This window comes from Eucalyptus grandis, chromosome 6 (genome assembly GCF_016545825.1).
Source record: "Eucalyptus grandis isolate ANBG69807.140 chromosome 6, ASM1654582v1, whole genome shotgun sequence".
In the NCBI taxonomy this organism is placed as follows: domain Eukaryota; kingdom Viridiplantae; phylum Streptophyta; class Magnoliopsida; order Myrtales; family Myrtaceae; genus Eucalyptus; species Eucalyptus grandis.
This window is the reverse complement of record NC_052617.1, coordinates 43,103,642-43,128,669: the sequence shown is the minus strand read 5'-3', so window position 1 is coordinate 43,128,669 and position 25,028 is coordinate 43,103,642. Positions and strand designations below refer to the sequence as shown.

The 25,028-nt window shown below is 41.6% G+C and overlaps 3 protein-coding genes across 3 annotated transcripts; 2 read left to right on the top strand and 1 right to left on the bottom strand.

Moving 5' to 3' along the window:
* LOC104450019 (BTB/POZ domain-containing protein At1g04390) lies at nucleotides 1-6,086 on the top strand. The gene is made up of 8 exons (XM_010064403.3): nucleotides 1-421; nucleotides 605-731; nucleotides 1,265-1,772; nucleotides 1,883-2,016; nucleotides 2,147-2,592; nucleotides 2,768-3,910; nucleotides 4,431-4,580; nucleotides 5,277-6,086. The coding sequence occupies exons 1-8, from the start codon at nucleotides 9-11 to the stop codon at nucleotides 5,710-5,712; spliced, it is 3,357 nt and encodes a 1,118-aa protein (XP_010062705.3). The 5' UTR covers nucleotides 1-8; the 3' UTR covers nucleotides 5,713-6,086.
* A 306-nt stretch (nucleotides 6,087-6,392) lies between these two features.
* On the bottom strand, nucleotides 6,393-12,819 carry LOC104450018 (protein PAT1 homolog). Its single transcript, XM_010064402.3, has 5 exons — nucleotides 12,148-12,819; nucleotides 11,527-11,672; nucleotides 10,470-10,526; nucleotides 10,007-10,070; nucleotides 6,393-9,310 (listed from the first exon to the last, which is right to left on the bottom strand). The coding sequence occupies exons 1-5, from the start codon at nucleotides 12,239-12,241 to the stop codon at nucleotides 7,146-7,148; spliced, it is 2,526 nt and encodes an 841-aa protein (XP_010062704.1). The 5' UTR covers nucleotides 12,242-12,819; the 3' UTR covers nucleotides 6,393-7,145.
* A 5,252-nt stretch (nucleotides 12,820-18,071) lies between these two features.
* On the top strand, nucleotides 18,072-24,327 carry LOC104450016 (ribosome-binding ATPase YchF). The gene is made up of 11 exons (XM_010064401.3): nucleotides 18,072-18,367; nucleotides 19,203-19,391; nucleotides 19,537-19,590; nucleotides 19,746-19,856; nucleotides 20,696-20,758; nucleotides 20,862-21,116; nucleotides 21,239-21,385; nucleotides 21,481-21,508; nucleotides 21,617-21,687; nucleotides 23,124-23,183; nucleotides 23,917-24,327. The coding sequence occupies exons 1-11, from the start codon at nucleotides 18,146-18,148 to the stop codon at nucleotides 23,983-23,985; spliced, it is 1,269 nt and encodes a 422-aa protein (XP_010062703.1). The 5' UTR covers nucleotides 18,072-18,145; the 3' UTR covers nucleotides 23,986-24,327.
* Nucleotides 24,328-25,028: the final 701 nt, after the last annotated feature.

Here is a 25,028-nt window from a genome sequence, read left to right as displayed (position 1 = left end):
TGGAAAAAATGATGCCACGAATCCCGTCCACACCTCGCCCCACCGTTATCCATGGAGAAGAGACGGGGTGGTACAGTGTCACGCGCCCAGGGAACACGTGTCGGCACGCGCTGCACCATTGGATTTGGGCCTGGGAATTAAGAGCCCATTGCGCTGCCAAGGGGGAGCAATCTGGCGGCGGAGATCACACTCCTCCGACGAGACGAGAAGAGGTCGGCGGCGGCGTCACCGAGCGCGCTTCTTCTACGAGCGACGACGAATTCCGGCCGCGCATCCCGTCGAGTCCGAAGCCGTTCGCCTCTCGAATCCGGCGTCGGCAAGGAAGGGAAATGAAAGGGAGCAAGCGCAGAGCGGAGACCAAAAGCAGCCAGCTCGGCACTCTCCACCACCGCCTCCGCGACGCCCTCAATCTCTGCACCAGGTTCCCCTCTTCTCTCTCTCTCTCTCCCCCCTCGTAGTATCGATGTTTGGTTTTGTCGAAGGAGAGGATCAATCTGTAGGCGAGGAGCTTCGAGGGATTCGCTAGTCGGTGACCGAACGGCTTCGAGTCTGGTTCGTGGAGTTTGACTGCAGCTGTGATCGTGAGTTCTTTTGCCGCGTGCAGATATCGCGATGGGAGCAGAACGCGGTGGGAGTGCAGGGACATCGAGACGCAGAGACACGTGCTTCGGTCGATCGTTGCTTTTCTCGATTGCGTTTCAGAGGAGGCGTCGAGCAATCCGCTTCTGAAGGTGAGGCGCTCGATGAGTGATCGTGCTTTATGGATTGTTGAGGTTTTGCTGCCTGGATTGCACTTTTTTCTTTTTTCTTTTTTTTCAACTTGCATTGATGAGTCTGCTCTTTTCTCAGTTTTTACAAAGAATTGCCTTCTCTAGGAGCTTATCGTTTCTGAATGAATGGAGTTATCTCATACCTGCTTCGCTTTTGGTTATCTCATCAGCGCTGACGTTGAAATGAGGGCGCGGATTAAATTGGATAGTTTTCTCATTTTCTTCGAATGTTCTAGTTCCTTGGCAATATTATGCGCTTACGTCCTAAGACCATGTCGAGAGTTTTCAATATTTCTCTTGGGATTGTTCCTGGCAACGATAATGGAATTTTTAATGTTCTGCTTCTGTGGATCACTAGCACTATAGCTGTGTTCGGTCATTTTGAGCTTCTTGCTGTTGTAGGGATTATTTTTAACTTAGGTTGATGCATATTGGCATTTCGTGGTCTCCTTCTCCGTCCCCTTTTGTTGTTAACATTCACTTTATCTTCGCAGGATTCAGCTGAAGATATTGTCGGGGCTTTGGTGGGTATACTTCACCAAAAAAGTGAAGCCACAACTGGCATAGCAGCGGATGCAGTCTGCAAGTTGGCCGGTGTCTTAGCAACTTCTATTCTGCAACCATATCTCCCTGATCTTGTTCATCCTTTGTCTTCCTTGTCAATTTCCCATCAGTTACAAGTTGCTATTCCATCTTCCAGAGCCTTGAGTGTTCTGCTTTCAAATTTAAGCAAAAAGAAGGAGAATGAAGTCTGGGAAGTTCTTGATAAAGAGTATATTACGACCCACCTAATTAAAAATATACTAGATTTCTCTGCCAGCACTAGCTCTAATGTGTATTTCGAAGAGATGTTAGCTCTCTTGGCCATAATACTGTTGAGGTGGCCTCAATCCAGATATCAAGTTTGGAGTAATGCGAGTTTTATGAATATGTTGGAAGATTTCTGTGTAAACCCTGACCCTTCTCTTGGAGTTGCTCTTTTAAAGTTGTATTCTGCCATAGGTACTTTGACACTTTGCATACAGTTAGAAAGCTTTCATTCTTGTGCTGGAATTTTATTTTGCTAGGCCTATCATATTTCTGTCATAAAAATTGCTGATACTGGGTAACAGCTCTATGCAGTTATGGTGCCAAGAAGATTCTGGAACATGGTGAAACTATTGTCAGTGCAATGGTACGCTTTATGGACAGTTCGAACCCGCTGTCAGTTCGAATTGAGGGATTTAAACTGGCGCAATGTTTAATGGTAATGCTTTGGGTTTTCTTTGCTCGATATTCTCAAGTATATTCTTATCTGCTCATCATAAGATTGATGGCTCCATTTTCTTCTGCTGTGATGAGTCATATGGATGACCTAGTTCTGTTGTTGGGCTCAGTTGACTGAACAGGGATGCTCAAGAGTGGTCAGCATGTTTTGTGAGCCACTTGTAGAAGCCATAGTAAGTGCAATGAATGAATGGAAGTTGAAAGAGGGAAAAGGTGCTAATGACCAGATTCCTTTGATGATTGAAGCATGTCGCTTGGCAATGATTACTCGTTGGCCGGGGAAGCATCATCTTTACTTTTGGAAAAAGGGGATCGACAAAGTTCTTGCTGATATTCTTATGCCAAACTTTTTTGGGAAGTATCCTTCTTATCACACGTACCCACTGGAGGAGCAAATTGCCATAGCAAGGGAAAATCTCATTGATAATCCTGTACTGGTTTTAAGGCCATATGTATGGGACATTCTTGGGTGGCTTGCCATGAGATATGCTGAAGATCATGATCCCAAATTTTCTGAAAATAAAGCTCATTTTGACGTTCTTACAGTGGCCGCATGGTATGTTTTCGTTAATATTTGATGCCTATAGTTTGCTCAGTTCTTTTTAGTGATCTTCCTGCACTGCTTTTTCCATTCTTCATCTTCTTCATTTGTTGTATTTTCCCAGTTGCGCTTTTGACTAAGTTTGTATTTTCTTTTAACTTTCTGATTGTCGATGTATGTTCTTTCATAGTGTAGCTTTTGAGGACATTATTGGCAGAGGGAACCAGCTGTGCCATGATGATGTCATCAGTACCTTTAGAAGTGAGTCAGCTGCGCGAGTAGTCCTAATGATGATTTCTTCTTCATGCAATTACATTTCATCAAAGGCTAGAAGTATGCTTTGTGAGGTTCTGAATCCAAATGGTGAGAGGTATCTAAAGCAATTGCTTTATACACTAAAATCCCCATCATATGGAGTTAACCTTGGGATGCCAAATCTGGTTCACGTTGTTATAAGTTTGATTGGTTTGACATGCTTTTTGGCTTTGCCTCATTATCAAGGCTTTATCGTGGAAAGCTCAAAGACACTATTGTCTTATATGATGGGACGCTCATCTGCATCATTCTGTATACCAAGGTCAAATTATGCCCTACATCTCAAGAGCAACTTGCCCGGTAGAGCTTGTTGCTTTTTTCATCCAGAAGAGTGGGAAGGAAAAGATGTCATCTTGTTCCATAATCTGTGGGGCCTGTCAGTGTCAATTCATCATTCTGGCTCCAAAAGTAAATGTTCCATCATGGCTGGTCTTCAGACAGAAAATGTCAGGACTGAACTAGTTAACAAGCTCCTGGAAATCTGCAAGGACTCTTCTAATTGTGGGGCTAGGTGGTTTGCTTTGTACATACTAACCTACTTCAGCTACTTTGGTTTTCCTTCAGAATTAGGGGTAAAAATAGGGAAAGCACTTAATCATGAGGATAACGCTGATATAGAGCTGATTCTTGCCGATGGTACTTCATTCTGTGTCCATGGGGTTCTTCTTATGGTTAGGTGTCCTTCATTATTGCCTCCTGAACAACTTTTTGACGGGAGAACAATTGATGACTCTTCTTCAGCAGCTAATGACAGTGATAATTGGCGCAGAAAGTTCCGGAAAGAGATTCGGTTATCTTCTCATGTTAATCGCCTAGAACTGGAGAAATTGTTGGAGTATGTCTATTCAGGATATGTACAAGTTGAAGAAGATTCTGTAAAAAAGTTAAAAATTCTTGCGAGACGCTGTGGCCTGCATCACTTATCTGGGCTACTTTCGAGGAGAATTCCTGAGTGGGCCACTGAGATTCCCAGCTTTGATCTCAAACCAGCTCTTGGTCAAGGAAGGCATACATTTTGGTAAGTTTAAGCTCTCCCCCCTCTCTCTCTCTCTCTCTCTCTCTCTGTGAATATCACCATGCTTTAAATCATTCAGCCGATTAGATTGACACCTCTGATCTGACCCACATTTTAGGCGTACTTGAGCACAGTCATTCAATTTTGGTTCCTTATTTGGCTATTAAGTCATTCGGCTTTAGTTGTATTAATCATTAGCATAGTTAAGCCAGCATCGAGCCCTTCATCTTCGCATTTTGTTTATATTCAGCACCATGGATCTCTAGTAGCTTAGTGTTCCAAAACTTGTGTTTGACTTTTGTTTTTGGGCTTTACAACGTATGTTGCTTCATTGGAGGCATCAAACTGCTGGTCACGCATCCTGGGCAAAGACTCAAATGCTAGTCACATCACTTTATGTGCTGTTTGACAGAACAACTTTTACCACTTCAAGTTGTTACTGGATTAAGATATCCTGAATATGACCATCTGCAACCTGCTCTCTCTTTACCGTTAGCCATAAGCAAGCTTCATTCTGTCTCAGGGACATAATCTTGGAATCTAAAGCAAGTGAACTGAGTTGGACGTGCTCTATTTGCTCTTTGTCTGTTCCACACATGCATGTTCACCGAATAATTTTATGGGCGAGCTGTGACTATCTGCAGGCATTGTTGCAATCAGGAATGCAAGAAAGGTACATGCTTGTTTGCGTTTCGTCTTTTTCTTTTCTTTTCTTTTCATATTCCCAGTGCGCTTTACTGTGTATGGATATTGATATCAAATCCCTATGCATCTTGTCAGCATGAACGAAGATATCATTTCTGTGATTCAATCTGCAGTTACGAACTGAATTATATGTCATAAAATCTGTCATTTATTGTTAAACATCTAGTCAGCATGAAGAACAAAGTATGATTTTGTCCGCTGTTACAAGCTGGAGTATCCATGTGAGACTTTGTTGTGAAATCTGTCATTTGTCGTTAACCTTGCAACTCCGAATGTATTAACACTTCCCATTTTTCTTGATGAGAATACTTGCAATAGCAGAAGTGCGCTCCTGCTTTGTCTTATGCAATCCTTAAACCTTCTCTTAAACCTCCTTGTTTCAAATCCAATTATAATTTGATCCTTTTCGGAGCCAGAAAACTTGGCGGAGCTTCTTTATCTCTGAATAATTTTCATGTTCCATCTAGGGACTTGTCTAATAAGTGTTCGGGGGGGCTGAGCAATGACTTTCATGTTTGTGTCAAGGGTGGGGATTTTATTTGAAAGGGATTATGATTCGTGATTAGTTCTCCTCAAGTGCAAGGTGGAAAATTTTGCGTACTTTTGTGTTGTGAGACTTTCTACTTTTCTGGTTCTCTCACTATGATGTACTGTCATTCTGCAGCCAATCACAAATTCTTAAGGTACCTGTCAGCTGGGAAGCATTAGTTAAATTAGTTAGTTGGTTCTATTCTTCTGAGCTTCCTGAACCACCATCTGGTTGTTTATGGAGTAATATGGGTACGAAGGAGAAGCTACACCAGCTAGAGCTGTATGTAGAGCTTTCTTGGTTAGCGGACTTCTGGCTTCTGGAATACGTTCAGGAAGCATGTTTTAGGATTGTAGACAATGGCCTGTGTTCCACGAGGCACTTGTCCGTAAGGATCCTCCAAATGGCTGCAAATTTGTCTCAATGGAAATTGGCAGAAGCTGCTGCGAATCATGTCGCTCCATCTTACCGTCAACTGCGTCAGTCTGGCGAACTTGATGAATTGGATGAAACGCTCATTGAAATGGTCCGCGTTGCATCTGTACGACTTTCACAGAGCAGGGGGGAGTAATTCTGAACTTGTCAAAAAAGAGCGGTCACCTAGTGGGCTAGACAATTTTGCCATTTCAACTGAGGAAATCAGCAATCGGTCTTCGAAGCGCACATGGAACACCTCTTTTCCTGATAAAGCATAATTTGATGGGGGGAGCCATCTTACTGGACCAGATTTTAGTAACCAGCAGCTTCCTCGAGAAGTCCTGTCTCTGTTGGGACGGCAAGTGAAAGATTGTACATAGCACAGTAGTACACACCAATTCAATTTCAGCCCCGCTTGAGTAGGCTCTAGTTTCATTCTTTTGACTCTCTCGGATGTTACAAATCAAGAGAATCCATTGTACACATTTCCGATTGTTGAATAGAAAGACGTTCATATCATTCTTTTGACTGTTCCGTCCGTCTCCTAGCATCACCGACCAAACCTTTCTCCATTACACCCGGGCACACACTTTAATATGGCAGGACAGCCCAGCAAAACGAAAAAAGAAGAAAGATCAGATGTCCTTCACCCTACTCGGACGCTGATGCGTTTATGCATGGAAAGGATTCCCTCTTTGATTTTGCTTTGATGTCCACATCCCATCTTTGGCACTCACAGCCTACGCAGTGAGCTGCATTAAGAGAACTTTCGAGGAAAAGACGACATCATCATGGCTCACCAAGGGAAAAAAAAAAGAGGTCACAAACAATGCGTCAAAGAAATGCGGAAATATAACTGCCATAAATCCCCAAAGCTTCAAAGTATTGCACGGTACAGGAATCAAAGATTTAACAGCACAACAAAGTGGAGGTAAGATATGTGTAGGAATTACACACGAGCAAAAATCAAGAGAAGACCTTACCAACACTGACTATTTCAGAAGTAAATCCTAAACTTGACCTTATGACAAAACTGCCACGAACCATCAATATCACCCCCACCCCACCATTAGCTACTTGAAGTTTAAAAGGATATAAACCCCCCAAAACCGGTCCCACCTCCTTGGAATAATAGGTACAGGAGCGTGGGATACCCTTCTACGCCAGCCCTGTACAACACCAAACCCCCTGTTCAGGACCCACATCCGTAACTCAAAACAGAGCAACAAAACACGCTCCTAAAGTGGACAAAAACTGGAAACTACTACCTAATTAAGGGGCGGAAAGAAGAAAGGAAATCTGAAGTTGGGTACAAGCATAAAACTGCTGCAAAGTCTCCCCAGAGAAAAGAAATTAAGAAGCTAAAATCGAGTTCTTGAACGGAACTAAATCGACCGGGAATGAGAGTGCCCCTCAACTCCCACTTCATACTTTGCCATGGCTCCCTCCTGTCCAAGCTTATTGAGATGCACTTATATAATATGTAAAAACAAGGGAACATAGACCCCTTTGATGCATGTCATGCACACAGCTTTTTCCACGACGCTAAAGCCATATGTAAGTTGGAGCTCTGGTGCAGTAACTCTATTAACTTAACACTGACTCAGAGCTGATTTGACCACCATTCCCCCCTTCATGGCTGTTTAATCCAACTACAGGCATTGACCTTTGAGCAAAATCCAACAGCAGCTTCCTCTGGTCCTCATCCGTGTGAGGGAGACTTGCTCGTAGCAGCTCAACCGGCATTTCCCGACTAATAGCCTTAGCTGCATCGGCACCAATTACAGGCATGCTTGTCATTGGGGCTTGCAATAGCAGCGATTGTATTATGCTGTCGTACTTATTTACACAATATTTGGTGAGAAGAACATAAAACTCATCAAATGAAGCCTGCCATAGTTGTCGATTAGTGATGGTATAGTTGGTGCCAGCTTGAGGATCAGTTAGGAGCTCAGTTGCCCTCTCAAGAACTGATTTGAGAATAAGGGTCGCACCATCTCCAGCAGGACTACCAAGGGGACGGAGGGGTGGCTGCTCTGAAGAACAGACGACAGCTGCAAGGCAAGCACTAAGTGAACCAAGATCCATGCCGCGCACACAATGTGAAACCACCCTTGCAAGGTTATTTGTTGAGTCTGCTGCTCCTGGGTCAGTAGGAAGTCCTCCAAACAAAAATCTTAAATGACGGAAAATGGCCATGCTAACTATCCTCATGAGCTCATCAATGGGAGAAAGGAGCTGAAGGTACCTTGCAAGGAGTTTCCTACCCTTAGGAAGAGATACCAACCTTAAGAACACAAGGTCATCCTTTGGAGCAAGCCCAACACTATGACCATTTTTGCCAAGAGGGTCGACCAGTTGGAGAGATGCAGCAAGGCCTTCAAGTAGGACCTGCCGCCTCCGTCTCAACTGACCCCCACCATCAGGGACCTGATTGAATTGTAGGAATCGGTCTATATCATCCACATCAAGAAGAAGACAAAGCCCATCCTCAATTGCCACTCTTGCTGCAAGCATTGGTTCCTGCTCCAGGGGCTTCTCAGATACTTTCTGTTCAGTATTGCCAGCTGCACCAGATGAATTAGGCGAATCGACTTCAAGAAGCGGACGAGGTCTCCGAATTGATGAGAAGGATATTCTCCCCAGAGCGTCAACCTGGAGAAAAGCATGTTGTTCAGTGTTCGCGCGGGCTCGAGGAGGGAGTTCCCTGAGATTAGTAGGGCAGAAATGATGCTTCAACTTTGCCCCCATAGACTTTTTAGCAAGACAAGCCTGATGATAATAATCATCAACATACGGATCATTACTGTGTGTTGCTGCAAGCTGCATCCTGAGGATATTCTCTATCTCATCAGCTGACATATATTTGGATCTAAATCTTGGCCACCCACTACCACTCTTCGGGCCATTGAAATCAAATCCCGGCTGAGAGAATCGCGGATCCTGTCTACCTTTATGAGCTAATTTTAGTCTTTGCTCACTTAGATCAGCAAGATCAAACATCGCATCAAACTTGCCCATTAACGGTGGAGATGAACCAAGATGAGGGTTAAATAATTGGGACTGCATCCCTGACAAATGCCCGAAAGGTGGCTGCATTGGACGGTGCAGCCAATGCTGCTGGGATTGTGGTTGCGGTTGTGGTTGAGGCAGTAATTTTTGAGGAATTAACCCATTTTGATGAGGAAATTGCTGCTGTAACCCACTATTTAATCGACCTGGATGCTCTCCAGGGTACAAGTTCATCTGATTGGCCCATTGATTTGGGGGTCGGCTACTAAGAGGTAAACCAGGGGGCATATTCCCAGCGAACTGGGAGCCATGATGCAAGGTGGTCAACTGGACCTGAGAATTAGAAAAAGGAGGAAGGTTGGGTGCAGATAATGCCATCTGGGTTCCAACAGCCGGATGAGGAACATTTAGGTGGCCTGTGTGATAATTTGGGGAAGCATGCTGTGATACTCCACCAGGAGGAGGATATGAAGGGTGAGATGATTTTGGCACTAATATTGGTTCGCTTGAATAATGAGACTGGAGGTGCTGCGGCAGCGGCTGCTGCTGCTGCTGCTGCTGCTGCTGCTGCTCTGGGTAAGATGATGTCCTATACAGAGTCTTTGACTCTAAAATATGAGCAGAAGAATATGGTTGTGATGACCATCTTTTGCCCTCTAAAGTGCTATCAGAGTCCACTACATTGCGATGAAACCAGTTAATGTTATCCTCTCCCTGTGCCCACTCAGCAGCGGCAGAACCTATAAAATAGTCCAGCCAGAAGAAGTAAGAATTAAGTCACAACCATATTAAAAAATGGAGACCCTTTCCTAGCGGGAAAAGAGTTGGAACACCTAAACTCTACAGGCAGACTTATAACATCAAAAAAGATGGACAAGAGACCAAATTCGAGACTAGATTCACAATTAAGATTCATGATGAATACATGTGAGTCAGCCATAATACAGCGGCCACCTAAGACCATTCTCACACGACAGATGGCAGGTCGAATTTGGAATAGATGATAGGCACACCTTAATTGCTTTCACATAAGGTTGCATAGAGATGCAAAAATCTATGGAAGCCGAAGTTAAATCTGCTATGGATGACGAACATCAGAAAGCTGAAGCTAGGAATGGGGCAAACAGTATAGGTCATACCAAGAGTAGAGAAACCAGGAAAGGTTGGTCAGGCTTGGCAAAAGCAATCTTCAAATTCAATCACTAGATGTATTCAAATTTACAAATGCCATTATTTAAAATTTCATTTTCTTTTGAGCAAAGATGGGAAAGCATCACAACATTTCAACTTAACAAGTAAGCTTGCTCAGAGGTGTAAAGCAAAAAGGTATGAACACAAATTTAAATGAATAACAATGTTCTAAGTATTATTACAGCAGGTAAACAAATACTTCAAAGAAATAAGATAGCAGTGAATATAAATAGTGACATACTCACTTTCCCTAGATCCTCTTTCACCAATTACTCCTGCAACTCTTGGGTCACTGACCACCTTGTCTATCTGCGAGTAGAACACATCGTTTAGTATAAATGCAACAAAGAAGCATCATAAGTCCCTAATGCTGGAACAACGCCATTAAAAGCATCCTATCATATGATCAATACTGCGACACCATACTCAATACTGCATCTCACGAAATACTACCTAAAACACCATCCAAAAAGTTCTATCATAAAGCATCAACCACGGGTTGCCACAGACAACCAATGACAAAGGCTGTGGCAGCTCAAGAACATGCACATTATGCTGGCAACTAGTTCACTAGCTCTTTAAGGAAAATGGAACCGTTGCACATAAACTTAAGCATAATATACTCCCCATTACTATGATTGCAATTAAGAAACCATTCTATAATAAGTAAAACTCTTTATTTTGACAAGCCAAAGCTCAGTATCAGACCTTTGAAAAGGTACTTGCAAGATCGTCAATTTCGGATAAAGATCTTAAGTCCTCACCCTGCAACAGAGGAAATCTCCGTCATCCATGAAACATGAGACAATAGCAAATTGTTATAGCCAAAGTACATTGAGCAAACATCAGAACACCATAAGAAATGCTTTCTGGTGACCATGTTCGAAAGTGAACGGAAAATGAAACGAGCATGCAAAGGAAGAGCTAGAAAGCTTAGTGTCAAAACATTTCATGAACACATTAACGATGAAAAAAATGCTTTATGTCTAACGCAACTGTTCTTCAATTGACCTTGAGCTAATTTCGCCGTTTCAATCATTATATATAATAAGACGAAGAGGCAGAACTGCACTTGTTAATTCAACTTCATGAGACAAATCGCATCATCAAACGCAAGGAAAGCATAATTAACTTCCTTCAGGAAATGAGAAACACTGCCTTGATAGAAGCCACAATCGCATTTGGAAATAAGTACGTTGTGTAGTTGTAACTAAGTTTTCAGAGCCAATTCAAACCATAAAAACTTCAGCAATCGACGAGAAAGGTGGAACCAAAAATTACTGGTTTTAATGATCAATTTATATGAGCAATCTACTTGGCATATACTCTATAATGATAAACCTGCACATACTCTCGAACTATCTCAATGATATACGGCCAAAAGGACACTGCATATTGCATATGTGCACCATTGCCAGATTAATAAGTCATATCTCCGTATGGTGTAGAACAGTAACCTTTTCACGAATACACGCTCCAATGCAGAAATAGAGAGTTCAAGATATTCCAGCACTACCTATATTGCAATCAAAGAAGACGAGAACAGAAAAGGAACTCAAAACTTCTGGAAATGATGAATGTATAAATAAGGATTCACTCAAATTGACATATGTCAAAGCCAGTTCATATAAAATCCAAGTGATTGAGGTACTATCCCGAAAATTCAAGTCATCAGTATTTCTCCATGCAGTATTCATCAGGACATCTCCATGCACAAACTAAACCAGAAAACTAAAGATGAGAAAGAAGGAGAGGGTCGCGTCACCTCTTCCTTATCATACAGAAACTCCTCTTCATCTAAGCCAGCCGGAGGCAAATCCTCCTCTTCATCTCCTAATCCCCCCAACTCAACTTCTTGAAGAACATCATTACCAAAGAATGCATATTGTGACGCGTCGAACACAGCGTCCCCTGCTTCGCAAGAACATCCATATTAGCATAGACAAATCAGTGAAAATCACAGATTTCCGGAAATTCATATATCAGCCATAGCGGGAGAATGTATACATCAGTAATCAGAAGTTCAAGAAGGATGTGAACATTGTTGTTCTAATCATATGCGAGACCAGAAAATCATCAAACAGAATTCTCGCCAAGAAGAATAAAACAGTCTACTGAACAATTTTGAGGTTGCGATTTCCCTCTGCTCGCAATAAAACATTTCAGAGAATATCAATAGTCATCCACACAATTCTCGAGCTTATCAGCATTAGTTGAACTTCAAATGGAAGAAGACGAGGAGGAGCGCGCGAGGAAAGAGCAAAAGTTAACAGACGATAACACCACGCTTCCTCGACAAACGAGTGAAAGCAGATCTGCGGAAACCGCAATCATCTCAAAACGAAACGAAACACGAAAATAGAGAGAAGGAGAGAGATCGCCGAACCTCCGGAATCGTCGCCTAATTGCTTGAGATCCTGGGAGCCGGTGAGCTGAAAACGACTGTTCTCGCCGCCGCCGCCAACGCCCAAACCATCCATCGCGACCTAATTATCTACAACTCCTTCGAGCCTAATTTACGCCGGAAGGGAAGGAAAAAAACCGAATCCGAATCCGAATCCGAATCCGAATCTACAGCTCCACGGAAAAAAAGGCAAAAGACCTAAGCCAAAACGCAACAGACCCCCTCGGAAATACCTAGGGTCTCGCCCGGACGGCGATGGAGAAGACGATAAGATCTGTACAGCTCAACTGAAGCACGGGAGAGAGGTGCCGAGAAGAAGCAATCAATTCGAGCAAACCCGGACAGTTAGGTCCGCAGCAGGTAAGTGAGAAAGTGAGAGGACGAAAGGGAAGAAAGAAAATTTAAAAAAAAAAAGAAAAGAAGAAGAAGCGAAAGAACGAAACCGAAACCCTATCGCTGTGTATAGGACGAGCCGACGACGAAGACGACGCCGGCGGAGGGCGGCGGAGACAGAGATGGGTTTAGTTTATGGATGAGGAGACCGGAGGTGGCTCGGCGACGGGAGAGGGAGTGATATAATTGGAGTTCATGATGGAGGAGGAGGAGGAGGAGGAGGAGGAGGAGCGACGATTGGGGGTTGGTTGTGCTGGATTTTGTGGCCTCGTTTTAGGCCCGCAGTAGTGGAAGAGAGAGGGTGGGCGGTGCGGGGGCTCCGCTTTTTTATTTCTTTTAGCCCCGATGAAAAGGGGGCCCAAAAAAAGAAAAAGGAAAAAAAGAAATGCTCGCGTATGATGTGATGATCCACTGGTTTTTTGGATAATTTTGGGGGTCGGTCGTTTGTATTTTTGTGTACGTGGACGAGCGACCAATCAGAGGCGGATGACGTCGGGCCCGTGCGGGAATAGCGACGATGCTGATTGAAGAGGAAGGAGGTCCGCTTCGATCTGAGCGTTCGCGTTGGCATCTGCGCTTTTCTTCCCAAAGCAGGATGCGCATTTCGGATTTGGGGTTTCTCGCGCACGCCTTAAATCGAGTGAGAAAAGAGGAAACCTCGTCCGTGCTCGCGGGATCGGGTCTATAGATTCAGCAAAACTCTGATGATGTCCCGCGGGACCGGACGACTGCTTCCGTGAATAATTTTTAGAAATAAAGCGCAAACCGGGTCGAGCGAGGGTGAACCCCTCTCGAGGGGGACCGTCTCGAATTAGAAAATTAATCGGGATACCCGACTTGCACATTAAGTCACGGAGAGCATTCATAATGACGTGCTTACCCACAAAGGTCGGTACATCGAGTCCCGAGTTAAAGGTGATGGGGATGATCTCCTTCTCCCAGAAGTTCCTCCCTTTTCTGAGCGCGATGACATGAGAGATGCTTTTGCTTGTGATTCGACGGAAATGCAAAGGGGAAGGACCCGTTGACTTTATGCTTTAGGGGAACATAGGACAAAGAGTACGTGGATGGAAGCTTACTTCCCTCCTTAATCGCTATTTTGGAATTAACGAGGGCAATCGAAAGACAAGCGACTGGAAATCAATGCAAATCTGAGCTAAAACAAACAGCGATGATTAAACAAGGACGCGTGAAACAATTACAAGTGATATTATAGATCCTGTAATTGGAAAATATCGAGCTTGAATAGGAAAGGGCCAAGCTGGCAAATTAATTGAGCGTCTCCCAATTTATATTTTAGTTGAACTTTAGTAGGAATTAAATACTCAACATGGCATTTGAGATGAGTTTCGACTCTTGAATGTGTGAGTTGAGATGGGTTGACTAAGGGCCTGTTTGTTTTTACTCCAAATAATGTTTGATTCTGTTCTTTCGTTCATCGGAATAAAAAAAGAATAAAAATGCGTTTGGTAAATTTATTTGTTCTCGTGAGTAGATTTGGAATAGAATCGAAGAAAAAAAATTGTTTATTGTTCTCGAGAACAATTCCTATAATCAGTTCATATTTTTCTTTTCTTTTTTTTTCTCTTATTCTCTTCCTCTTTCTTCTTCTTCCCTTTGGCCGGTTGCCGACCTTTATTATGGCCAACAATCGGCCAAACGAGGGCCGGCGACCTCGCTGAAGTGTCACTAACCCTTGGCAACACTGAGCCACGGCGAGGCTTGTCGACCCGAGCTTTGCTGTGGCTGGGGGAGGCTCGGCCTTACCTTGGCTAGGCTGGGTGAGGTCAAGGTTCGCCTTGGTTAGGTGAGGCTCCGGCGAGCTCACCAAACCTCGTCATGGTTGGTGACCGGCTACAGAGAAGAAGGAGGAAGAAGAGAGATAAAAAAATAATAATAATAAAAGTAGGGAAAATCTCAAATAAGGGCCTGGAGTTGGTTCATTTTCTCAAAAAATGACCCAAAGTGGACATTGTATCAAATAATGACCAAAAGTGACTAATTTTGTCTCAAATAAGAACTCAAACTTTCAACCTTATTTACAACTTGGGGTAGTTTTGTCCAAGAACATTTTTTCTTTAATTTTTTTTCTTTCTTCATCTTCCTCACACCTCCTCCTTCGCTCTACATTGCCTCCTTCAACACCATAATCAGGGTCCCTACTAGCAACCTTATGAGCTTCATGTCATCACGTAATTGGTCCTAGTGACAAGAAGTCGGATTGGAGTTATTTGCTATTGGCCACCTTCTCGGATGCTAAAATCCTCAGTTCCTCGAGATGCATCAAATCTCGGCTCGCTTGTGCTCAGCCTAAAGCTCGGATTGACCTCCATCTGAAGACGACGATGCTGGATTTTCTATCAGGGGTAGTGGTTGATGAGATCGAGAGCTCGAATAGGACTTATCAATGGCGGCAATAGGGAAACGCAGTACAACGGTTTCTACAGTTAATGATGTCACATACGACTAATGATCAATCTCAAGATAGGGTATCGATTAAGGAGAATAACTGTGTTTATGAGAATGGCAAGAGTGTGAGTGGGTGTCTCCATACTAGAGATTATTAAAAGGGGCCATCGGCATTGCAAAGGGGAAGGGGGATCTTTGAAAGATTAAATTTACGCAAGAGAGGCAAATCCAAATTTAAAATTGATGAGGCAAACTCTTGTCGAGGTTGAAATAGTCGCCACCTGCAACAAAAATTGTTATTTGGCATGAAATTGTTTAATCACCAAGTGTTAATTGAATAGAGGCATAAGTTAGTCAAGCAAGACAATACGGCGATGCTGGGACATTTCAACTCTGTTGTTGGCAAGTAGGACCGAAAACAGCATACAAAATTGTAGTTGCTTGGTTAGCGGAAGGCCCGGAATAAGTGGAGTTTGATGCACTCTTGAGGTGAGAGAAATACGTCACCAAAGGGATTAGTTGCATAGCTTGGGAGTTGGACAAGAAGTTGAGTCTTGGCAAATACAGATTCATATTATGGCTATAAGATCAGAATTTGAGATGAACGTTGGAATAAAAAGAACTTATATTTGAAAGCTCATTTTGCCTTCGTGGAATTGTCCACAAACCATTTTGAGGAGTGAAATTTAAAACTTTCAACGAGTTAGACTATGTTGTAATGGCTCGTGTTAAAAAAACCCAATATTGGTCATACAACGAGATGACACAACGAGTGCCGGAGGGGTTGATAATGGAGGTGATGTAGAGAGTGAGAAGGATGAAGAAATAAAAAAGAAGAAAGAGAGAGACAAAAAATAAACAACAATGTTATTGGACAAAAGTATCTCTAACTATGAATAAAATTAGAAGTTCATGTCTTTAATTGAGAGTAAGTTAGCCACTTTACATCCTTATTTGAGATAGTATCCACTTTAGGTCTTTTTTTTGAGAAAATGGCTCTACTTTAGGTCTTTGTTTGAGATTTTCCCATAAAAGTATTAAAAAATTAAAAGAAACAACAAAATTAATAATTTTACCAAATGTATTTCTATCTCAAGAATAAAAATCTTGGATAGTTACTAAACGCATTTTTTTGCTCAAAAATTATTCATGAGAGCATAATCGAAAAAAATCACTTATAATAAAAAATTATTATTCGGAACATAATTGTTATCAAACACGCCATAATATTTCTACTCCTTCCACATCACTACATCACACCAACCTTTTCCAATCTAGAGCCATCAACAAAGAAAAAATTAATTATGTCGGTTATTTTTTAAAAAATAAGAATTTCTCAATAGATATCGAATATCTGTAATGCAACAGAGTGAGCGACTACTATTCCTCATAGACGGCTGCTACAGACAGAACATAATTCTCTCTCGTGTCCCAAAACGAGAAAATTTCAATGATTGCATAGTATCATGTCAGTGACATGACAAGCTTTTGTGTACTGTCTAGTCACGGATCAATGCGTATCCACGACGTGCCGAGCCAAGAAAAAAAACTAAAACCGCCTTCCTTTGTTCATTCTCTCTCCTTCCTTCTCCATACGCAACCAATGGCGAAGTCGCCAGCACTGTGTCCAAGCTGATCGCTGCTGCGCATCCATGGCCGAGTCACTCCCTCCGCTGTTGTAGCGGCTCACAGTCGTTCCGTTCATGGCCGAGCCACTTGCTTCGTGGTAGCTCGCCCATTCGCTTCACCCAAACAGGTAAAAAATAAAAATAAAAATAAAAGATGTTAACACTTCCCATAATTTGAATGCTAACGGTATCAAAATTGAACTCATAAACAATAGAGAAAAATTCAAATAAAAGTATAAAATGCTCTCATTTTTCTCAAATAAGAGTTTGAAATAGATTTTGTATCAAATAAAGATTTAAAATGCCTATATTAGTATAAAATAAATGCCTGCTTTTACCAATTGCCAGTTAGCTAAAGAGCATTTTCGTCAAAAGAGCATTTTTTATTTTTTTCTTTCTTCTGTTCTTTTTTCTCCTCTTTTTCCTTCAACGAGGGCGGTCTTTGCCTAGTCCTCTTCAAGCACTACTGATGCCCAACTAGTTAAGAAGAAGAAAAAACCTAAAAAAAGGGAAAAAAGGAAAAAATTGAAAAAGGTAAATAAAGAAAATACCCTTAACTAATGGGAAAGTTAGGCATTTATTTAAAATCGATATAACCACTTTAAATTTTCATTTTTAATAAATTTTAATCCAGACCCTTATTTAATAAAATGAATACACTTTGAGTTCTTATTTTAAATAAAATTCATTTCAAACCTTTATTTGAATATTTTCATAAACAATATGCTAGGTCCCCTTGTCTTCCATAATCCAGCAATGAACGAAGAGGGTGGCTTGACAATGGACCGTAGATCCAGAGCTAGCGTCGAATGAGCTTGATCACAAGCGATGATCAAGGGAGTCACTTAACCATGGACAAGCCCGACCATGAGTGACGACAGTGAAGGAGGTGGCTCGATAATTAACCATGGCTCTGGATATGACAACAAACGAGCATGGTCGCAAGCAACGATGATGGGGTGGCTCGGCCATGGATGGGCAACGATTGTGGATTTTCATGTTGCCCCATGATGCGGTATTACCTAACCATTAGATACTTCATCCCCCAAAACAAAACCTCAACTTGCCAAGTAAAAAAATTGAGATTGTATAATCAAGACAACTAGGCAAGATCAACTATCATGGAAGGGATTATTGGTCAGGCAATACTGTATTTATATACCAATTTTACAAAAAAGAAAAGTAAATTTCGAATTTTGGAATGTTAACATGATAAATTCACAAAAACAAATCTCGCGAAAAAAAAAAAAATCTTCAGTCCGAGTAATTAAAAATATATGAGGAGTCAATAGAAAATTTGCACAAAAGCCCACTTTAATACGCAAAAAACGAGGCAGGACAATATATAATAAGATCATAGATCTAGAACTTTGGTGGAGGCAATTAATCTAAAATCTTTTGTGCGATATTTTTTGCTGGCATTAGAATTTAGTAAAGCCTTTTAAATGCTCAAAACGATTCATTTACACTGCGTATTTTGATAAATCTCCCTCGCCTCCTCCTCCCTCCCCCCTCTTTCCCCCTCTCTCCGAGCATTAGAAGCAGCAGAAATGGCGAGGATAGCTCGCGGTCACCTTATCCCTGCCCTGAGCATCCTCCCGACCAGGTCATGCCTCTCCGCCAACCCCTCTCCCTTCGCGAGCCGCCCTCACCTGGCCGCCGTCCTCGGTTCCCGCAGGCGCTTCTCTTGTTCCTCCAGGCTGAGCATGAGCCTGAAAGCCGGCATCGTCGGCCTCCCCAACGTCGGCAAATCCACTCTCTTCAACGCCGTTGTAAGTTCACTCTTGGCTCCTTCTCGTGCCCCCGTTGCTTGAGTTAGTATACGTTCGTGGGTCGATCTTGTTCGCGAGTTTTATGCAGCACTGCTTCCATAGCTGGAGCACCGCATTCGAGTTGGATTGACTTCCTTATCCGGTTCCGCATCCTTTCATTACACACGATGTTGTTTTAGGAGATTAGGTACACGTTGCTGCTCTTTCAATGTCGTGCCGTGTGGTGAAGGGTATGTGGAGGAGGTATCTTGCTAGTTTTGGGTGCTTTGAGAAATTGCACTTACGGGATATTGGGCTGCCACGTGCCATGAGGGAACATATCAGATTGGGGGCAGTGTTTGTAATGCCCCTCTTCCTAGGACTTTGGAAGATATGTTGGACCTCGATGCTTTAATCAGACGTAGCCAGAACTGGTAGAATTAGAGCCGTAGCTGCCAACGCGTATTGTTATAGGGATCTCAATTGTATGAATGGTGAAATGTTACATGGCTCGGATCTTCCAACTAGGGAACTGGAGTGCCTCTGCCTTACCTTCTGCACTTACCTATCTACCTTTAACCTTTGAAAGGGAAGAAGGAAAAAAGTTCTCTTTTCCTTTCCTTTTGAGAGGACGCATAATGGAATGGCATTGTACCGAAGGACATGAAAGGAAGATTTGCTTTGGCAGATTGAGCCAAAGTTGAACTTAGCCGCTTTAATTTAATATCAGGAAGGCTGTCCCAGTAATGCTGCCCTCATTTTTCCTTCTTTTTTCCCTGTAAATATTTCTTTTACCCACCTTCTCACCCTTGACACATTGGATGCTAGTGTTATTCTGGTGGTTTCTTCTATTTAGGTTGAGAATGGAAAAGCTCAAGCTGCTAATTTTCCATTCTGTACCATAGAGCCCAATGTAGGGATCGTTGCTGTGCCAGATCCCCGTCTGCATGTCCTCTCTGACCTCAGTAAATCTCAGCGAGCAGTCCCAGCTTCTATAGAATTCGTGGATATTGCTGGTCTCGTCAAAGGTGCGAGTCAAGGGGAGGTGAGATTTCTGACTAGGCAAAACAGTTTCAATTTTCCCGCTTTCTGAGAATCCGTATTCTGCTAAGTTTTATCCTTGGTTTGCTCTGGTAGGTTGGATTATTCATAGATGCCTGTTAAGTCTCTTCTTTATCATGATTTTCCAGGGGCTGGGCAATAAGTTTCTGTCTCATATTCGTGAAGTGGACTCCATACTTCAGGTCTGTTAATTGATGTGATAGTAAGCCTCCTTAAAGTCCAATGGTTCTTCAGACATAAGGTTACTCATCATTCAAATAAAAATCTAACCTGTAACTACTCAAGCACCATTGAGGAAAGTGTCCTTTTGAGTGGTCAATAAGTATGGTTTTTGCAGGTGGTACGATGTTTTGAAGACAATGACATCGTTCACGTGAATGGAAAAGTTGATCCAAAGTCTGACATTGATGTGATAAACTTGGAGCTCATTTTTACTGATCTGGATCAGGTACACTATGGCTTTTCTACTAGAGATTTTAGAATGTGCTTCTTTCATTTTCCTTTGGGATTTCCTCAGCTTGCATCAGGGATTCATGTTAAAAAAGTTCTGCCTCATTTTGAGTTTTCACGGTTGTTCACTTCCCTCGGTATCTGTCTCCCGGCATTCATCGGGCAATCAACGCTTCCGCAATTTAACCTTCGAATAGAAGCAACCACTTGGAGAAACTTGCTTTGCAAGGTTTAGAAGTAGCATTTCTATTGTAGGGTTGACATGACTACTTTGCAGGATACTTTAGTAATAGCAATTACTAGTGAAAAACTTGGAAGAAGTAGCTTTGAACTGGAATGAAAGTGATTATATTGATGGAGATCAAATATATCGACTTCCTCTCAATAAGCAACATTACTTGCCTGTCCATTTGAAAGTAATGAAAACTTTTGTTTTTTAGAGCTTATCTGCTCAAAACACGATGAGAGCTTACTGAACATTCTAATTGTTTTATCTGTTCGTCTATTTCTTTGGAAATTCGTACTACTTTCAGTTGAATTCACTCATTTTATCTTTGTGTACGCATATCAATTTCAATTTTTCATGGGCTTGAAGTAGTAAGATCTCTTTGTTACGTCACTTGGACAGTAGTGATCATGGATGTAGTCCTGAGACTCACTTATTTCTCTCTGTACTGATCTGTGATTAAGATCTCTTATTTCACGTTAGTCTTCCTAAAATAGGATGCAATTTTATTATTTTTGTTCAGAGGTGATCTATTTGGTACAAGTACCACCAATATTTGACCGGATTCTGTGAAATTGTAGATCTGATAGTCTACCTTACAAGAATTGCAGATTCAGAAGAGAATTGAGAAACTGAAAAAAGGCAAAGCAAGGGATTCACAATCAAAAGTTAAGGTGAAAATTGTTACTTATCTTGTATACTGACAAAGAAAGCCATTGAATCTTGGCCCAAGGCTCATCTCCTCACTCACCTTAAGGCCCATCACTGTGTTCCCAGGAGGATGCAGAGAAGTCTGCCTTGGAAAAAATTGAGCAAGCTCTCTTGGATGGAAAACCTGCACGATCAGCAAGTTTAACAGATTTTGAAAACGATGCCATCAAGCATCTTTGCTTGCTTACAATGAAACCAGTCATTTATGTGGCCAATGTTGCAGAATCTGAGTTAGCTGAACCTGCAAATAATCCTTACGTGAAGGAGGTTATGAATCTTGCATCTGAGTTGAAATCTGGACTAGTGACAATTTCAGCACAGGTAATTATATGTGTGCCTGTCTTTGTATATTGAGTGAACTTGTGATGGTTCTTTGTCTTTGCGATTGCTAAGTGCTAACCACTACAACCTAGAGCTTAGATTCAGATTCTACATTGTTGCAGGTTGAGGCAGAGCTTACCGAACTTCCATCAGAAGAGAGAACAGAGTATCTGATATCTCTTGGTGTTAGTGAAAGTGGGCTTGGGAATCTGATAAGAGCAACGTATGGACTTTTAGGTTTGCGTACGTACTTCACTTCGGGTGAGAAGGTAAAGCTGCAAAATTGAGAAGTTTTTCTGGAATGCCATATATTGAATTTGTGTACTCTTCACTGTAATGAAGACCAATTTGATCTTAAAAACAGGAAACAAAGGCGTGGACTATCTTGGCAGGTTAGATATTGTCTAACCTTTGATTTTTGTGCACTCTGTTACGGTTGAAGAGTCGTCTCACCTTCCATCTTCCTTTCCTCTACCTTCTTTTTCTTCTGATTTATGCAGGAATGACTGCACCTCAAGCCGCAGGAGTCATCCACTCAGACTTTGAAAAAGGATTCATTCGAGCTGAGACGGTAAGCATTACATTGTAGGACCTTTAAGCTTCATCTATGGTTTTGAATACTTGTTAATATGCAATGACATGGTAGCTTCACCTCAATTGGACAAAAAGCTGGGAGTTGCAGATTCTTCTTTTCTTGCTCAATCCTTAGTTTGAATCATAGAGGCTGGTTTTGCTCATGGGGGAAATTATATAGATTAATCAGATCATCTCTCTCCTTGTTTCTTGTGATCTTAGCTTATTATCTCTCACTTAATAGTGAACAACGAGTGAGAGTCGACTGTCAAAAACATGTTTTGCTCCCGAGGATGCTGAAGTTCCGCATCGAATGAAATGAGATCAAGCCTGCCATCATCCAGGAAGGAAATTAGAGAAGGAATGTATAGGTGCTTCGGAGTGAGCAAAAATGGACTGAAAAGGAGAAAAATCCTTAGTTATTTGAAGGAAGGAAAAATTAAGGAGTACTAGATAACTGGAGTAGAACTGTAGAATATAAGAATCTCAACAAAGATTAAGCAAAGGGATAGAGATCAAAATTCATGGTTATCTGAAGGAAAGGAAGATTAAGGAGTGCTAGATAGCTGGAGTAGAATTGTAGAATACAAGAATCTCAGCAAAGTTAAGCAGAGAGATATAGAGATCAAAATTCAAAATCAAGGAAAAGGGTGATCTCAAGGTCAGCGTTTTAGGACTAGAGAGTAGAGAGACAGACTTGACAAACAACCACCAGAGGAATTAAGTCTCTCCAAACAAATCCATTTTTGAATCTACATTGGCAAATACTAACGTCACTCTTAGAACTTAGAATAACTTTATGAATGGACAGCAAGATCAATTCAGAATTAAATCACTACAGTTTGACTTTTATGTAACATTAACCATGACTGAAGCAAATCCCAGACCATTAGTAAGATTAATTTTCAGTGTCACCCCTATAAAATCCTTAGTCCAGCTGACAAGTTGTCAATATGTTGTCTGTTTGGGTGAGGCAGGATTTTTCTAGTGCCATTCCCCACTTCAAGTTACGATGACTATGCATTGGGGAAAAAGAAATACTTTTAGGCACAAGATAATTCAATCTCTTGCCTCTTTCTTGTAGATAGGACCAAAGTGCTTTGTCTCCATTTATCCGACAGCATCTTCTGGTTTCAGGATTTTATGGAAAAAGTTTGCAGCCAAGACATACCAATCTCCCCCATAACCTTTGATATTCCCAAGGAGAGCCAATTGAAGTTATGGATAACCTAAAATATTAAAATATGAAATAGAACCTACAGAAGCCGACAGACATTAGGACTCTGAAATAGGCAACATGACTCAGCTGGATGAGACTTAGATCGTTGTTGCTGTTGGAGTAGGAACTGTGTTGTTTCACGAATTACCTGTCTTTTCTCAGGAAACCTTGCAAATTTTTCAATTACATATAACCTGTCTCAAACTTTCCTGCAGGTAGCTTATGATGATTTTGTTACTGCTGGATCATTTGCTGCTGCAAGGGAGAAAGGAGTAGTAAGTTGCTTGCCTTTCTTCTAACTTTATTCAATTCAGCATGGTGGTGTGAGACATTTAGCAGAGCTCCGTTGATTCTTGCTAGAATCACTTTCATGAGCCTGGATGTGCTTTCTTGGCTCCAATATAGGATGAATTCATTTTCAGTCAACATGTGAAGTAGCGCATTGAAGTAGGATATGATGTACTTATTGCTCATCTTGTTCCTAGTGCACAAAAATGACTATCTCATGAAGGTATTATAGATCCCGATACTTCTTTCAATTTGTCGAGGTTGTGTATAGGATGTGAAAGCAGTAATGTAGCAGTCCCCCTTAACGGATAAATTTGATTTAGTGCGACTCTGGGTTGGGGCTATAATTTCATGTTGATTGATTACCTGTGGCATCTTTGTTTCTCCTATGGCTATTCTATCATTTGGGGTCTTCGTTTCACATACGGCTTCAAATCACTTTTCTATGTGAATCTTTTGCAATAAGTAGGGGTACATCTAGTGTCGCAAGCTTTTTCTTCCCCCTGTTATGAGTTATGGTTCAACGAGAAAGGTGTAATGGTGAAGATCATGTCAGATATAAGTAGTTAAGATGAAGTCAAATTTATGATGCTTAGTTTCAGTTTGTTACTTTATACGTGACACTTACCTTTGCTTCTTGGCATGTGTCTTAATATTGATGGCTAGGTTACTTAAGGAAAACACGGAGCTACTTGAACTTTGTTACCCTGTTTTTTGCAGTTGAGATCGGAGGGTAAAGATTATGTTGTCCAAGAAGGAGATGTGATGCTATTTCGCTTCAATGTATGAGGCTGTCCCCATAGTTCTCTTTATAGCCACCAATGATGCTGGTAGCAGTGCTACTTAAGTGATGAAGTGGTATTCCGCGCATGGCCTCAGATGCATCATCGAGTTGACTTCGATGGGATGCAGCAGTGTTGAGTTTTGAAGGGAATGGCAATTTTGCTTGCAGAGTAGCTTCCTATAACCAATTGTTGTACCTTAAGAAAATCATATCATTTTTTTGCCTTTCTCCAAGAAAGAAAGGGTCTGAAACTGAAAGTCTTATACACAATTGTTTAGACCTCTTCTTTTCCTCTCAGGACGAGCTAAATTCCTTTCAGGATACGAGGTGTTTACTGTTTTCAAGCAGCCCTAGTGGTAGTTGATGGGGTTAATGTGGGATATTCTTACCTAAATCCAGGTTTGATGGGGTTTAGATGAATCGTTGATCATTTGGAATCCGCATGTAGGGATGGGACCATCAACGGCATAGAAGGACCCAATCTTCCATACAAGAATTTCTTGATTTATATCGTGAATGTCCGCTCTCTCTCTCCCTTTTCCTCTCTCCCCATCAATACATTTCTTTATTGAAAAATATCGATGTAGGGGCTTTCGGCCTCTAGAACTCAATTGAGAAAATATTAGACTGTTTAGCAATTATTTTAAATGAGCTTTTAGCCAAATGCCTACTTTAGAAAAGCTGAAAGCCCAATGTTAGGTAAGCCTAATGCAAGTAGGGATTAGTAGTGGTTAGTATTGGACTTTCAATATTTCCGACTTTAGAAAAGCTAAAAGCCAATGTTAGGTAAGCCTAATGCTATAGTAGGGATTAGTAGTGGGTAGTATTAGGCTTTCAACATTTGGCTTAACATTGAAATTAATTTTTTCCTTTTCAAAACTATCTTCACAAATTCTTTAAATTTCCGATTTTCTCCAAGATTAATTTTTTTAATTTAAAAAAGGAGACAACCGGGGAAGGGCTATAGTCACTAGCGAACTAGATTTGGCGCTGGCGGCTGTTAGTTGATGTCGCCTGAGATCGAGCGATTGTTAAATAAAACAATCTT

Coding starts and splice junctions, on each gene's coding strand:
- LOC104450018 (XM_010064402.3), bottom strand. CDS start 12,241: ATGGATGGTTTGGGCGTTGGCGGCGGCGGCGAGAACAGTCGTTTTCAG. Junction 11,673..12,147: donor ATTAGGCGACGATTCCGGAG/GTTCGGCGATCT, acceptor CTTGCGAAGCAG/GGGACGCTGTGTTCGACGCG. Junction 9,311..10,006: donor TGAAAGAGGATCTAGGGAAA/GTGAGTATGTCA, acceptor ACTATTTTATAG/GTTCTGCCGCTGCTGAGTGG.
- LOC104450016 (XM_010064401.3), top strand. CDS start 18,146: ATGGCGAGGATAGCTCGCGGTCACCTTATCCCTGCCCTGAGCATCCTC. Junction 20,759..20,861: donor ATTCACAATCAAAAGTTAAG/GTGAAAATTGTT, acceptor CTGTGTTCCCAG/GAGGATGCAGAGAAGTCTGC. Junction 21,688..23,123: donor GATTCATTCGAGCTGAGACG/GTAAGCATTACA, acceptor ACTTTCCTGCAG/GTAGCTTATGATGATTTTGT.
- LOC104450019 (XM_010064403.3), top strand. CDS start 9: ATGATGCCACGAATCCCGTCCACACCTCGCCCCACCGTTATCCATGGA. Junction 732..1,264: donor CGAGCAATCCGCTTCTGAAG/GTGAGGCGCTCG, acceptor TTATCTTCGCAG/GATTCAGCTGAAGATATTGT. Junction 3,911..4,430: donor CAAGGAAGGCATACATTTTG/GTAAGTTTAAGC, acceptor ATTCTGTCTCAG/GGACATAATCTTGGAATCTA.